Raw genomic sequence first — 15,878 nt, forward strand, 5'->3', positions numbered from 1 at the left:
TGAGTACATCATGGTATGAAGTACAAGTTAAAATATTACATATTATTGTACACTATACTATGAATTTGGAGCTGATTTAAAAATAACTTGTATTAAGCAAAATAGAAAATTAGAAATTAATAGGTCTACCGTCTATGCATGAAACTGAATCATTTGCCCGTGCTAACACAACGAAATCATTTAATAATGTAAAGTAAACAATAAAAAGAATATATATGTTTCAACAATCAAAAATAAAATGAGATATGATTAATATTAAAGAAAAGAATGATATCACGAGTTATTACATTATTAATTACATAGCCACATGGCTAAAAATAACATCCCAAATTTTCCATCTTTCGAAACCATGCAAAAGGGCAAATCCATATTTCTTTCTCACCTATGGTATAGAGACACTGGACAGCTTCGACAATCAACCCAACACTTTTTGGTTGGTACCCCCGTGCCAAAAAGGTCATCATCTCTCTGGTGCTTATGTCATGTGATTTTATTGTGCCCTAAAGGAAATGCAAAAGGATCTCCAATTAGTCAAAATAGAAGACCAAATACATAGAGCCCTTAGAGGAGAAAAATGTTCCTCTATATCACAGGACAAAATATTATGTTTAAACTGCATAATACAATTGATTCTGTAGATGTTCCTTGATCATGCTTTTCGACTCAGCTGGACAAATAACAAAATACAATAAATAGCTTAGAAACTGTCATGCCATAAGATTCTTTCAAGTTATTCATGAGATAAACATTTCATAAGTATGATATGGAAGCAATTCCATACTTGAGTAAACAAAATATAAGAAATGATGACTATAGCAATTTTATCATGCAAAGTTATTTGTTTGGAGCTCGTAGAGTAAATTATTTGGAAGGCAGACATATTAATCATGGTAGACATATTAAACATTCCTAGTTTAAAACATATTAATCTCCAGCAGAAAATAACATACGCACTTAATCGTGGCAATGATTTTGATTGCTGAGCACCAGCATAGTACTGAGTCTGAAATTACCATTGATTCCACCATGTTCAATAACAGGAATAGAAAACACACAGTAATAAATTTATCTTGCAAGGACTACAACAAATAGCTTGCCTGCACACGTCCACCAGAACAAAATGCTATATATATGAGTACCAACAATTTGAATTAATCTAACCAAAACAAGAAAAAAGAAGCATGGTCAATGCTCACCAAGGATCGACATCTAACTTGCTGCATGCTGAAGGATAGAAGCACTGAAGCAGCTCGTCGACCCATGACAGGCTCGCTGTGCTGGACATTCTGTAAATCTCATCTACTGGAGGAAGCTCTCTAGCAGAAGATGCAAATTAGATTTACATTATAAATCTCCTTGGTGGAAGAAAAATCGTTATACTTATGAAACTTCTTCAAGAAAGTATATTCATATGGATTGAGCTACGAACCTCTTATTTATACATCAATGGGTACATGTGCTTCTCAATTTTGTGCAAATGTACTTAAAAAATGGTCATGGTCAGGTCCGCGACTCCTTGCCTTGCTATAACAAATTAAATCGACCAATAAGAATACCTGCTGTTGACGTGCTGCATAATCCCAAATTCAGTAGTGCATATACTGACAACAAACTGCATTACTTTTCCTCAGAGATTATACTACGTTGTTATACCCATTAATTGCATCAGCTATGGTTGTAGTCAAAATCACTGTGCAATCAATTTGACAACGGAGAAAATCATAACTTGATGCTGTAACCATAAGCAGCTCTAATGATACCAAGATTTTACCATGAATCACTAACGAAGTGAAGTTGAGGAGTACAAAAGTCTATAATATTATGTTTCCACGAAAATACACAGCATATTCAAAGAGAGATGTAAAAATGAATGGCATCCACAGCTACTACTCATAGCAAGTTCAGAAATTTACGAGATAAATAGCACAGATTGTTCATTCCAGTTTTGTTGAGGAGCTTTATTTATTATACTCATGCCTCTGATAATAACTTTTCTTTTTACCTCTTATTGCAGAACTCTTGGAAATCAATGGATTCAGTAGGATCTGCACGGCATATAAAGCGAGATCAGCAACACATCACTTTTAGTTTCAGGAGAGTTTTACGCAATGCAACTATTGAAATCTTCCTATGCTTCAGGCCTCTTAATTATTTGGTCACAAATGCAAAGGTGTGAATGGGCTAAATGTCATCTCTTCTGCAAATTAGAAGAGGCCGAAAATGATCTTATATTGCTAATTGTGTCGTAGTGACGACCTGCGTGGTAATACTCTTCTATCATTTAAAAGGGTTATCTACCATTTTTTTGCTATTCCATTTATTTACAAGTAGTACTCCTAAATTTTCAAAATTATTCCTGCAAGCATTAATTTACTAATTTGAAAAGAGTACAAATATTTTTCTTGCCCTCACAATTTTATCCGCCGATGCAACTGGAGAGAAGGTGACACAGCTTCAGCTCCCCGTCCACCTTGTCCCTTGTATGTAGGAGACAACTAAACGAATCAGTATAGATATCACACATATATAGAAGTGAAAATCACAAAGCAGTTTCCAAAATAGTATATCCACAGTGCTCATTGATAACATATAGAACACAACATAGGATGTGTGGCAATGTGCCATGTTTCGGAAGACCCATAGAATAATTAACCATGATATAGAACATAATGAATCTAAACCCCGGAAACTGATCACAGATGCATGACAATATTAAAAATATAAAGGACCAAAATAAATCTGATGGTCTCCACTTCACCTCTTCAATTCACAACTCACAACTACTTATCATTCATGCCCGTACCTTAATTTCTCAGTAGTATAAACTATTCAAGTACAGTTCACTAATTAGAACTCAAAACAAATGAATCCGTCATGCAATATTAACAGTTTGGAATATTGTGAGGGAAAAAAGTATGAGCCAAGAATTGCTATTGTTGCAAACCTCAGACGTTTAGCAAAAAGCAAACATAACCATTGCACCCATCCTAATCATTCTCTGTTTCTTCCACTGAAACAGACAGCCTTTATACTGGCATACCTTTTGTGTCATAATGGAAATTCAGAAAAGCAAAATCCAATTATAGAAGTTATATCATGTAGATAGTGCAATTAAGCATTTATTTCATTTATAATGGCCATGATCAAGGGATAATTCATCAGCTGAACGAAATTCTCCATTTCTGAAATAACCACGGGACAAGGTTTCCAATACTCACCTTGGAGAGAGCAGAGAGCAGGATGAGACTGATGGAGAGTGGTGGTGATGGGGAAGATCTAATTTTGATTTGGAATAAATTTAGCACAGTATCGACCTAAATGAAATGAAACCAAATCAGCGGGAGAGCTTAAAAAATAAAATACTGATGGCATCCTATATTTTGGCAATTCAGCTGAACCAACAACACTATATACTAATTAATTTTAACATGAAACTGAACTCAATGGCACTGATGGATGCTATAGTGCAACAGAGGAAAATATATCAAAAAGATTAGATTCATTTTTATTTTGAATTTTATGTCTCTTTCAGTCACTTTCGAACAAATTTGTATCTTCAGACAAAAATTAAACAGGTACTCACAATTAGAGTTCGGTTCTTCAGTAGTTTAGCTCGAAGGTCTGAGAATCACCGTACTTCAAGAATTAGTTGCAGATCAAACACTCTGCACTAATGGTGAGACAGTTAGCATTTTTCCTAGCTTGACAAAAGATCAGGCCTGCTATCTCTTTCTCACACGCGCAGATAATAACTTTTTTTTATCACACACACGGACAATAATTTATTTTCTCACAGGTACTACTTCAGCTTATTCAGGAAATAATCAGAGAAACATATAGAGTGAAACTGAATTGATCAAACATCAATTTCAGTGATAAAAATGCAGATCATGCCAACCATTGCATCACATCTGTTGGTAACATCGCACTGAATGGTTATAGGGAGGGGTGAGGAGGAGGGTTTCTGTACCTCCTATCGGTGGCGGATGGGATTTGGTTGGCGGCGCCGGCGCTTGATGCGTAGGAGGTGACAGCACGTTGGTGGAGGAGGCAGCGGCATGACCGGCTTGGCGACGACGAGCCCGGCGACTCCGGCCAATGGTGAACTGGTGACGCAGAGGCGGGCGGCCAGGCGGAGATCGGTGGCAGCGAAGTTGTGGGTGTTCCGGCGGCGCCGATCGGTGGCGGATCGGTGCGATGGGCGGGAGGGTGGCGCGGATGAGATCGTCGTTGGTGGGCGGAGGCGCAGCGGGCGGCGCCCCGGGGGGGAGGGGGGTGCTGCCGACAGAGGGCGGGGAAACGGGATCGCGGGCTCGCGGCGGTTCCTCGGATGGGAGAGGAGGGGGCGTAGAGGCGCGATCTGTGGAGGCTGATCCGGGAGTGGCGTGGGGGAGAGACGCGATCAGGATGAGGCAGTGGGGAGCCGTCGGATGCCGCTCATCTGATCGTTTTCCATCGTTGGATGTGTGATATGATGAATGATGAACGAATAAAACCATTTGTTCAACTATAGGGAGACCACTAGGGTTCGCCCCCGGTCGCCCGCGCGTGGACGACTTCTTCGGTGTTCCCTTATACAAGAAGGTCTCGGTCGTCTTCTTTGCCTGCAGGCGTCGGCGTCAGCCTCATTGTTCTTCTTCTTCCTCCTCGGGCTCCTCCTTCGCGTCAGGCGCAATGGGGGCGCGGTGGAGAGCGATGGGCGGCGGTGACGATGGTGGGCACCAGCGCGGCGTTTTTTCGCGGTAGGGAGAGGCGCGCGGCACGATGGTGGTGCGGACTGCGGAGGAGGAGCGCGTCGATTCTGTGAAAAATCCGGCGCACGAGTGCACGACGGTGCGGGGGCGAGAGAGCGCGAGGAGGAAATGCGTGGGAGATGCGGGAGAAAGAGGAGGGAAGAGCGAGACACAGGACGGTGGATGCGGCGTGATTTCGCCATTTCAGGTGCGGGAAGGAGAGGAGGGGGAGAGGTGGGGTAATCTGAGGCGTTGGATTGGATGATTTTAGACCATTGGATATGTGATATGATGAATGATGAATGAGTAAAAGGATTTGTTGAACTATAGGGAGACCACAAACACATGGTCATTTGTTCAACTAAAAGGATGGTGATGAAAGTAGTGTGCACTTAATTATTTTAGAACTTTTTAATAATTAATACTTAATTATTCATGTGCTAATGATTTATCTCATTTTGCGTGTTATTGAAAAGCTTAACTAAGTCAGTGGTGATATGGTTTTGAGAGTGTTATGTTTATCATTTTCAAGTGATTTCCTAAAATCAGAGTTATTGTGATTTGTGATCACAAAGTTTAGCTCGCTTTTAGTTTCATTGCATATGTAAGACTTCAATATGTTTGTAAGATGTGAATTTGTATATCAACTTTGTTGTGTGTACCTTGGCCGGTTCTAGACAAGGGTTTTAATGCACATTAGAATTATGGTTCATGAATTTCTGTACGTGACAATTGTACTATGTGGTTTTCTTCGTAATCCTCTATAAACTGGGTTAGGGCTATTACCTTACGAGGGGCTTGAATTAGTATAACCTATGGTTGCGTTCGGGAGGCACGGAAAACGGAGCAGCGATTAGCAGGTGATTAATTAAGTATTTGCTTTTTTTTAAAAAAGGATTAATATGATTTTTTTAAGAAACTTTCGTATAGAATTTTTTTTTTTTTGCAAACAACACACCGTTTAGCAGTTTGAAAAGTGTGCGCGCGGAAAATGAGGGAGAGAAGTTGGGAATATGTGTTTGATGTGGTATTGTGTGGATCCTCGAATCAACATGCCCTAATACCTTCAGAATACGGTCTGTGGGTATTCCCCATCGACAACTGTTCATCGTTTTCCCTAGTTGAAGGCCAGAAACAAAAGAGGGGGAAGATGGGCGCGGTGCTCCGGGTTAACGACATCATGAGTTGTTGTCCGGCAAAATCCACCACCATCCATTCAATGAGGTCTTGGTCAATGAGCTTGGTGCAGCTAGATGAGGTTGGTTTTGTTGGATCTAGCCTCTTCCTCCTTTCTACTGCTTGGATTTGGTCTTATTTGGTTCACCCTGTAGCTCCCGATCTCTCGCGCACAGCCACCGCAGACTACGCTTACACGCCACCGTTTGCCTCTCTGTCTCCGCCTATGGGAACAACCATCAGTGAGGATGCTGCCGCCTCAACCAGCCCACTTGTGTTGGCAGCCGGGCACCTCTTCCATCTATAAAGTTTGCTGAGAAATTGAAGTTCCCCTCCTTTTCCAAGGCGACACATACGAACGATTCGTAGGCGGACCACGGACGTGAACATGTGAGAACCACAGGCGGACGCGAAGACGAACACACTCTTGAATTGGATGTGTGCAACGCCTAACGGTGCAAAAGCGAAAGCTAACGACGAGGGCAAGCAGGGGAGTCAGATGATGTACCAATAAATCACTCAGTTTATTTTGTATCGCCCGATCCAATGGTGACTTGAATGATGGACGAAGAGGATGGAAGAAGAGGGTGTGAGTACATAATCATCTCTAATTTTTATAACTAGAAAGGAAGCCCGCGCATATGCGCGGGCATCTAATTTAATGTGCTTGAAATATTATTCTACACATGTGAATATAATGTTTGTATATGCGTGATTGTTCCAGATTCTATTGGCAACATGTTTTTTTTGTCAATATTTTGTTTGTGAATATTTTGAATGCTAATTATCCTCGCAACACATAAATTCTAAACTAAAATTACTTACAAACATGAAATCTTTAATTATTGGAAAGTATTATGTCGCAAAAATGAAGTTGGTTCCTATGAACTGTCATCTAAACTATATGTTATTTTTAATACATATCAAATCTTTGTTTTGGAGTTCTAAACTTTGAGAAATTCGTGTTCTTAAGAATAGTTATTGAACTTTAAGCCAAAAAAATTCAAATGATTTCTTCAATTTATATTGGGCTTTGGATTCAACAAAATTTGTTTAAATTTAGCCCAAATTTTGTCTGAATTCCAGTCATCCTTTCTGTTTTTTTGGGAATATTGGAGGTCTATGTTCTATCAATTGTTCTTGAAATGCTTTTGATCTCTTAAAATTGGGATGTAAACATAACTATGTTGAGTGTACAACTTGGTATGGGATAAATGTGTCCTTTCTAATGCAGCGAGAATATACATATATATATATATATATATATATATATATATATATATATATATATATATATATATATATATATATATATATATATATATATATATATATATATATATATATATATATATATATATATATATATATATATATATATATATATATATATATACACACCCTAATCTCCAGTTGAATCAAGAGCAGCATCAATATTAAGATAGAGATCTCATCCAGCAAAGTATATAGGATCGCACACATATGATCGTTTACTCCAGATAGACTGAACTGAATAGCTCCAGTAGCATCAAATTTAAACAGACAGATGATTCAGTTTATAATGAATAAACTAACGGAACCTGTACATAAACTCCACCCATGCAGCAAGAATGATAGCCGATCAGAGCAAGAAGACTTTGTCAGAAATCAGAACATGCCTAGGACCAAATTAACCAACGCAGCAACGATGGTGCCAAAACGTATGGAATCGCCATCTCCTTCCTGACCTAGGCGGTGGCGGCGGCATAACACAGAGGAAAACAAAAAACCAATCTCCTAATACAAGGAACATGGCATATATAGGTGGTACAAAGGCCTAGCCAGCTGAACGGACTAAAGCCCAACATGGACTCCTACATACCGATCCAAATAACAGAAAAAAAACCTTATTAATGTAAAACCCTGATTACTTGGTAATCCTGCCGCTAAGCATGGAAGGAAAGCATCCACATGCATGCGTACATGCGGACGTTGTGGGAGAGGATTTCGTTTTTTTGTGGGTCCTCATCTCCTCTCCTCCCACCACGTGCCAGCTTGAGAGCGCTTTTAGGATGCCACATGTCAGCTTGAGAGCGATTTTAGAAAGGTTAATGGACTTTTAGTATATAATAGAAGATAGGTAAAGAAAAGATAAAGATTAGGAAAGGAGATGAAAATTAGATTGAATACAAAAATTTAGGGACGGAATATTCAGTTTTTGTTAGCAATAAATAAATAAATAAATTCCTCAATAAGAAGGGGGTTTCTCTTTTCTTTGCCGCGTGCGTTCCTCTCCTCAGGTGGTGACTCGGTCACCCCTTGCCTCCTTCGGCCACCCTCTCCTCCTCTCCTCTCCTCTCCTCTTCCTCTTCCTCCCTCTCCTCGTCGCCCTTCCACCAAAGCGAGAGATCGACCGACTCCTCTCCCTCCGCCGCCGACCCCCCTAGGTGAGCGATCCAGCCTAGATCCTTTCCTCCTCCTCGCGTTGCTCGATCCCCACTCCGTTGTTGTTTCCTACCTGTACTGTATCGCGCGCGGTTCTTGGGGGGAAAAAATCCTTTCTGATTAAGATACAGAATTGTTTTAAAATATCAATTAATTCTTTTTTTTCAAGTCTCTCTCGCTCTCGCTCCGGCGTGTGCGGCGCGTGTAATGGGGGATTGGTCATACTGTAATGGGGGATTAATTAGTTACAATGTGTTTTCTTGGTGCCTGAAACTCTGAATTCTTTAAACATTATTGTCATTGTCCTAGTAAATTATATATTTCATCGAAGATATATAGTAGATTCTAGGACGAATTCGATTTGGACATAGCAATTTTCTGATATCTCTAGTAAATTACAATTTAATTCCGAAATGTTGGGTGATACAGGTATTTGTCTTTCACCTTGAGTCGGCCCCAATTTCCAATCTTGATCTTGACTTCAGCATATGAATGTTGCTTGATCTGTATTCGACCTATGCAGGTGTTGTTGATCGCTTTGCGAAATGGAGCTCCCAGTTGCTGATCCTGGGCCGGTGAGGGCTGAAGGATTGCTTCTGCAGTGTCCCTATTGTGATTCAGAGGCAATGCACAAACTCGCGCAGTTCTTGCTCCCCGGCTTGGCTGCGGTATGCATTGACTGCACGACAGGCGATCTCTTCAGGAAGCCGTCGGTTGTCGCCGTTGACATGAGGAAGGAAATGGTGGACTATGTCACGCAGAGAAGCGAGACATTCATATCCGATTCGCTTATCGAATCAGAAGCAAGTCAGGATCAAGAGAACGAGATGCCGGAGGACCCTTTTGAGATCGTGTCCATCTTCATGGATGATTTTAGTAGCACGAAGAGGAACATTATCGGCCATGTCTCTGGGTGGTTGATGAGCGACAGCCGCGAAGATAAGATTGATGACTTTGTCCAAGAAATGGAGATGACCCGCTTCTGGCCGCTGGAAAGGAGAGAAGTTATTGCTGAGGTCCTCCTCAAGAATGTAGACCTGAAAACCAAGTACCACTGCCCTGAGAAATATGAAAATGAAGAACGTCTCGCTGATCATAAGGCCCAGTGTAGCTTCAGACCTGTTACCTGCCCCAATGATGGATGCCGAGCGAAAGTTTCTGTTCGCTGCATGCAAGACCATGATTCAGCTTGCCTGTTTAAAATCCTTACATGTGAGCAGAACTGTGAGAAGCGGCTTCTGAGGCATGATATGGATAGGCACTGCGTGACTGTGTGCCCCATGAGGCCCATGAAATGCCCTTTTGGCTGTGATTCCTCCTTTCCTGAGCGTAATCTTGAGCAGCACTGTTCTGAGTTTCTTCAGGCACACCTCCATAAACTCCTCAAGGCTATTCATAAGAAAGGTTTTACAGATGAGGGGCTCAAGGACCATGCTCTACTGCTGGAAAAGGTTAGGCTCCTGATCTTGTTAATTTACAATGTGTAACATATGTTTTTCAATTAAAATGGCTGCCTTATTTTCTTGATTTGGAAACATTGCTGTCAAACTATTGTGAAAAAGAAGACATACATGGACTGCAACAATATGATTTACTGAAATAATCTGGTTTTGTTCTGCAGCATGACAATGATGGTAAACTGGCTAAATCTCGGGATGTAAGATCTCTTACTAATGTTGTAAAGAATCTTGAAGCCAAAATAAAAGATGATTCGAGTTAGAGTGGATGGCGTCTCCAGAGCAAAATGCAAGTTTTTTTTGAGGCAGCAAAATGCAGCATGGATATTGAATGGTATAGTTGAAGAGTTGTTTCCACTCACAGTATACACAGAAGAGTACAAGATTCTGCACGTTTTTCCTTTACAACTATAATTTTCCCCTCATGATTTTTCTTTTCTCAAAATCGGTTAGTTTTTTATGGTGTAAAAGTATAACATTATTTTATCCTTGCTATTTTGTCCAAGGAACTCTTTTTTTTCATATAAATTGAGAATAATTTATCAGGAATGCTAATTTTTGTTTAATTTATGGAAGGGCGATGCTCGAAGTAAGGGATGTTTTTCCCAGTCTGATTCCGTTCCCTGTACCAGCTAAATACCCACTAGCTGAAGTTAAATGCTATTCCTCACAATGTTTTTATTTGTTTTTTGGAAACTTTTTTTTTTCAATGATCCAGATCAAGGTTAGGAACACTAGCATTTATCGGTAAACTGTTGGAATGGTTTAAATTCAAATTTTATTTTTTGATTTACACTTAGTACCGTTTACATGCCCTCACATGTATAATGCCCATTGATAGGATATCTCCACCTCCCACAAGTTGTGTCGTTTTCATTTATCATGGATTCGTGTATGATGTTTATTTCAATGTATAAATTATTACAAGAATGTCAAACATTTTTTTTTCAACTAGTCCCTGATCCGTAACCATTATTCAAATTCTTTTTTTTTCTGGGAAAACCGTTATTCAAATTCTAATATTCGATTTGGATTTATGTCCAGTAAATTCTACTCCCTCTGTTTCATATTATAAGTTATTTTGAATCTTTTCTAGCCAAATTTATTGAGGTTTGACAGTTTATTAAAAAAAAATAGTTCGGTTAAATGTAACATTGAATATGTTTTTTTTAAATGTTGCTATATTCTTTTATTATTTGATCAAACTTAAAACTAGAAAAAAAATCAAGCAACTAAAGTCTTTTTTATATGAGGGGAAAAGAGAGAATTGAGAAGATACGCAAAACAAGGTGAGCATTAGCGAATAATTAATTGAGTATTAATTATTTTAAATTTTAAAAAATAGATTAATATGATATTTTAAAGCAATTTTTCTATAGATTTTTTTTATAAAATAAACATCATTTAGTAGTTCAGAAAATATGCGCGTAAAATACGAGGGAGTTTTTCTGTTTCTACCTAATCAATTTCTCTCAATCAGTTTTATGATATGAAACGGAGGGAGTAGATCGCTAATTACTGGTCAGGCTTGGGTGACTGGTACTTTTTGCAAATACTGGTTTCCTAGGTTTTATCCTAACAAATAATCTGGAGATCTTTTACGGTGTTTGCATTTTAAAAAGGGTAAAAGTCTATCGCTGCACAATGAAAGGTACCACTTAAATGGTTGATATAGTTACTTACTACCTCCGTCCCACGAAAAATCCAATCATAGCATCCCAAGATAGAATTAGTGGAGGATAGAAATGACTAAAATGCCCTTAATCATTGAAAAAAGTAGTAAGAGTATTAATAGGTAGGTAAAAGGTATTAAAGGGAGTTTTATCTGTAAAGAGTAGGTAGGATGGTAGGATGGTATAGGATGGTAGAAGTTGGTTTTTTTATGGGACAAAATTCAAACTCTAGAAGTTGAGTTTTTCTTTTGACGGAGGGAGTAGGTGGTAAAAGTAAAATGATAATTTTCGTAGGAGATAGAGAATGGCATAATTGTTTTCGATATTAGTTCTAGGTACATAGGTGCATACAATACCTCACTAACTGTGTGCCCGGTAATTTACATGATATGTTTTTTAGATTTACATTTTTTCCTGCAAATATGGTCACGCAGTAATCCTCTGTTACATTATTTACGTGTTTGTTTTAGATTTATATTTACGTGATATTTTCTAGATTTTCATTTTGTTCTAGGAGCACGATTGGTTAAAATATGACCGAATGTTTGCCAGGTTATTTTGATATTTACATTTTATCACAAAGAACATCTAACCTTGGTAAAAAGATCAGTGGTTAGTAGGTTCATGTGTAATTCATCCTCAATACGATATATTTATGTTGTTTCCACGTGTTTGCGTCATCTCCCCGATGAAATTTAACTAAAATGTCTTAAGCAATTAAATAGCTTATTTCCTTACAGTTATTTTGTAATGTATCGGGTAAAATGGAAATCACATGCATGCTTGGATAGCATGTATTGTTCGGAAGTGCTAATGGGCGATCGATCGCCCGGCGACAAGGGTTGCCATCGATCCCCCTTCCCCCTCCCTCCCTCCCTCCACCTGGTTTTCTTTTTTGGCACCGTATTACTTTCCTATTTTAGTAAATTTATGCACCTAAAGTTTATACATCTCAAGTTTACACATCTAAAGTTTATACACCTCAAGTTTACACATCTAAAATTTAGAGACCAAAAGTTTATAAGTCAAAAGTTTATATATCCGATTCAAATTTGAATTTGAATTTAAATATTTTTTTATATATAGTATTTCTATATATACATCTAAAGTTTATAGACCCAAAGTTTATAAGTCAAAAAGTTTACATACCCCATTCAAATTTGAATTTGAATTATATCGGGATTCAAATTTGAATTTGAATTCAAATATTTTCTATATATAGTATTTTTATGCATCTAAAGTTTATACACCTAAAGTTTATAGACCCAAAGTTTATAAGTCAAAAGTTTACATACCCGATTCAAATTTGAATTTGAATTATATCCGTTCAAATTTGAATTTGAATTATATCCTTCAAATTTGAATTTGAATTCAAATATTTTCTATATATAGTATTTCTGTACATCTAAAGTTTGTACACCTAAAGTTTATAGACCCAAAGTTTATAAGTCAAAAGTTTACATACCCGATTCAAATTTGAATTTAAATTCAAATATTAGTTTATAGACCCAAAGTTTATAGGTCAAAAGTTTACATACCCGTTTCAAATTTGAATTTGAATTTGAATTTGAATTCAAATATTAGTTTATAGATCCAAAGTTTATAAGTAAAAAGTTTACATACCAATTTCAAATTTGAATTTTTATTTAAATTTGTATGGTGTAGTAGTAAGAGAAGAAGGGGAGGTAAAGTAGTAGGGGCAGGGGCGGGTGATCGCTTGGGAGGGGAGGGAGCGATCACCCGCCCATTAGGAGTCCCCTGTATTGTTGCCATTGAAAATTAACTACCTCCTTGATTTTAGGATTTATGGATTTAGAATAAGGTATTCGGATATCTGGATCAATGTGCGCCTAGTCTATAGATTTGCGAACTAATCACCTATGTAAGCAAGCATAAGGAAGATAAGTACCTATTCTTTTTTAATACGTACCGGTTCAATCAAGAAAGATATTCACATCAAACAAAATTATTGTTGTTTTACTAGTTACTTACCCTACTGCCATTGGTTATAATAATTTTATTTCACATCTTGCCCTTGCCTTTCTCTTGATCAATGATCTATATCGCACCACCTCTCAATACCTTTACGTATCTCGCAAACACCGTAAAAGATCATAATAAACTAAGATGAATGTGAGGCCATAGGCCACACGTTTTCCTTCATATCCCCGAAAACTATATCGTATCGTGTAACAAATAGTCTAGAACAGCTAACTATGCGTCCAAACAAAACTACAGCGTATGCATAGGATCGTTGGTATCAAAGGTACCAGGAGGTAAAAAAATTATACTAAAAAAATATATTACCTTTATGGACGTGACTACACAACTAGTGGTAGCTTGTTTGTCTAAACCAGCTACCACTCCATTTATAAGAGACATTATCCACATATACTTCAAATACAATTTTCTCTTAAACTACTCATCCGATTTACGATCCGATTACACCGTTATGTTTGTAACAATTAAGTATTTATAACAAGATCTCACATGATTATATTCTGATAAAAAAATATAAATTACTTTTATAATATATCTAAATTACTTTTAGATTTCACTAAATTACTTCTTATACATGTAAAAGTAAATTAAATGAAGCCTAAAAGTAATTTACATATATTATAGAAGTAACTTGTAACAAAAAGAAAATAACTTTAATGAATGTGTCAACGGGGGATACCCGTAGACCGGATATAGAGGGTATTGGGGTCTGTTGGTACGAGGATCTACGTAGTATGACATCAAGCAGACAAAAGACAAGGATTATACTAGTTCAGGCCCCTTAGCAGGTAATAGCCCTAATCCAGTTGGTATGGGATTATATGGTGGAAACCACAGATTACAAAGGGAATAAAAGAACTCGGTGATATCGACGAGACCGTAGTCGAGTTGGCCCGACTAGATCTCCCGGTGACTTGGCTCCTGTAAGCTCCGGCTTCGTAGGCTGTGGTGGGTGTGTTGGCGGTGAGATTTGATGCCTTAGATCCTGCCAGGGGGTCCCTTTTATACCGCGGGTCAGTCGATCTCCAAGTAGAACTCGGAGATATCGGACCCCTCACAATATGGTAAAGATCCAGTTTCGTCCGAGTAGGACTCTTTCCATCCATAGATTCTGTTCCTATCACGGGATAGATTTCCTTAATGTATACGGAAACTATTCGTACACGCACGGGTATACTATATCGGTACGCATCGTATATCCAAGGATAGAGGGCATACCTTATGCGTAACCCTGACAGAATGTCTTTTTAATTGGATGTGACTACACAGCTAGTGGTAGCTACTTTGTACTCCATCTAGTATCTCCTTTCAACTTAAAAAATACAACAGTATCTTCTTTTCTCATTCTACATGAAAACAAAAATGAAAGGGAAAAAAACAATCGATGATTAAACAGATTTATAGAGAGTTACTTTTGAACCATGCAAAAGTTACTACCAATTAACATTGAAGTTACTTTTAAAAATTGTTAAACTTATGTGTGTTGATCCGTGCTGATTAAATTTAATTTTTAGATAAAGTCATATTTTTATCCGTACAACGAATTTACTTCTATTATCGTGACAAAATTACTTCCGTTTTGTTTTATGTTACTTTTATAATATATGTAAATTACTTTTAGACTCTATTAAATTTACTTTTATATATCTAAGAAGTAATTTAATCAACTCTAAAAGTACCTTTTATATATATATATATATATATATATATATATATATATATATATGATAAAAGCAACTTACATATAAAATAAAAGTAATTTACAAATATAAATATTTTTTTCATCTTAATATAATCATGTAAGATCTTGTTGTGAAGATTTAATTGTAACGAACACAATGATGTAATCGGATTGTAGATCGGATAAGTAATTTGAGAGAAAATTTTGTTTGAAGAGAAAAAGGACGTACATGTATATTAAAAAAATGCATGCATGTAGTACTATGTAGTAGCTGGACTTCTCCACGTTTCTCCGTGTTTAGGCGTCGCTAGTTAAGGTAAAATCAAGATGCCTCTCCAAATAGATTTTACGTACCTTTATACTCCCTCCATAGTCATTTTTTTTAAATCTAAAAAATTTATTTTTGATAGGCATATTTCAATCCAACAACAACATATCATCTTAATGACTTTCTCGGATTCAATGTATGTCTCTCTATTCTTCCACATATGATTGGCTACATGGGCATTGAGAAATATAAATATTAATGAATCGTTTGTTTACGAGGAATGACTAGTAGTATGTTTAAATGGATGATAAGTAAAATTACTTATCATTGTTCTGTGTGCCAAGATAAAATATGACTATTAAAAAGTAGATGGAGGAAGTATTAGCTCTAATAACCTCTCGATACCTCCTATTGACCATAAAAATCCCTATAAAGAAACTTTTACTACAAACACTGGAAAACTTG

At 37.4% G+C, this 15,878-nt stretch overlaps 1 protein-coding gene and 1 long non-coding RNA gene across 5 annotated transcripts; one reads left to right on the forward strand and one right to left on the reverse strand.

Moving 5' to 3' along the window:
- Window positions 1–218: 218 nt before the first annotated feature.
- LOC107280521 (uncharacterized) lies at window positions 219–4,376 on the reverse strand. Of its 4 annotated transcripts, XR_010741073.1 has the most exons (9): window positions 3,971–4,376; window positions 3,584–3,665; window positions 3,219–3,314; window positions 2,413–2,477; window positions 2,003–2,045; window positions 1,430–1,524; window positions 1,197–1,316; window positions 625–667; window positions 219–500 (listed from the first exon to the last, which is right to left on the reverse strand). It is a non-coding gene; the product is annotated as an uncharacterized lncRNA (long non-coding RNA). The 4 variants fall into 4 exon arrangements; XR_001544990.3 differs by lacking the exon at window positions 625–667; XR_001544992.3 differs by lacking the exon at window positions 625–667 and having other exon boundaries at window positions 2,413–2,495.
- Window positions 4,377–8,172: 3,796 nt separating this feature from the next.
- LOC4335190 (uncharacterized) lies at window positions 8,173–10,339 on the forward strand. The gene is made up of 3 exons (XM_015778493.2): window positions 8,173–8,335; window positions 8,857–9,784; window positions 9,955–10,339. Exons 2-3 carry the CDS (start codon window positions 8,879–8,881, stop codon window positions 10,051–10,053), a joined length of 1,005 nt encoding a protein of 334 aa, XP_015633979.1. The 5' UTR covers window positions 8,173–8,335; window positions 8,857–8,878; the 3' UTR covers window positions 10,054–10,339.
- Window positions 10,340–15,878: the final 5,539 nt, after the last annotated feature.

The sequence above is a fragment of the Oryza sativa genome, chromosome 4 (genome assembly GCF_034140825.1).
Source record: "Oryza sativa Japonica Group chromosome 4, ASM3414082v1".
Classification (NCBI taxonomy): domain Eukaryota; kingdom Viridiplantae; phylum Streptophyta; class Magnoliopsida; order Poales; family Poaceae; genus Oryza; species Oryza sativa.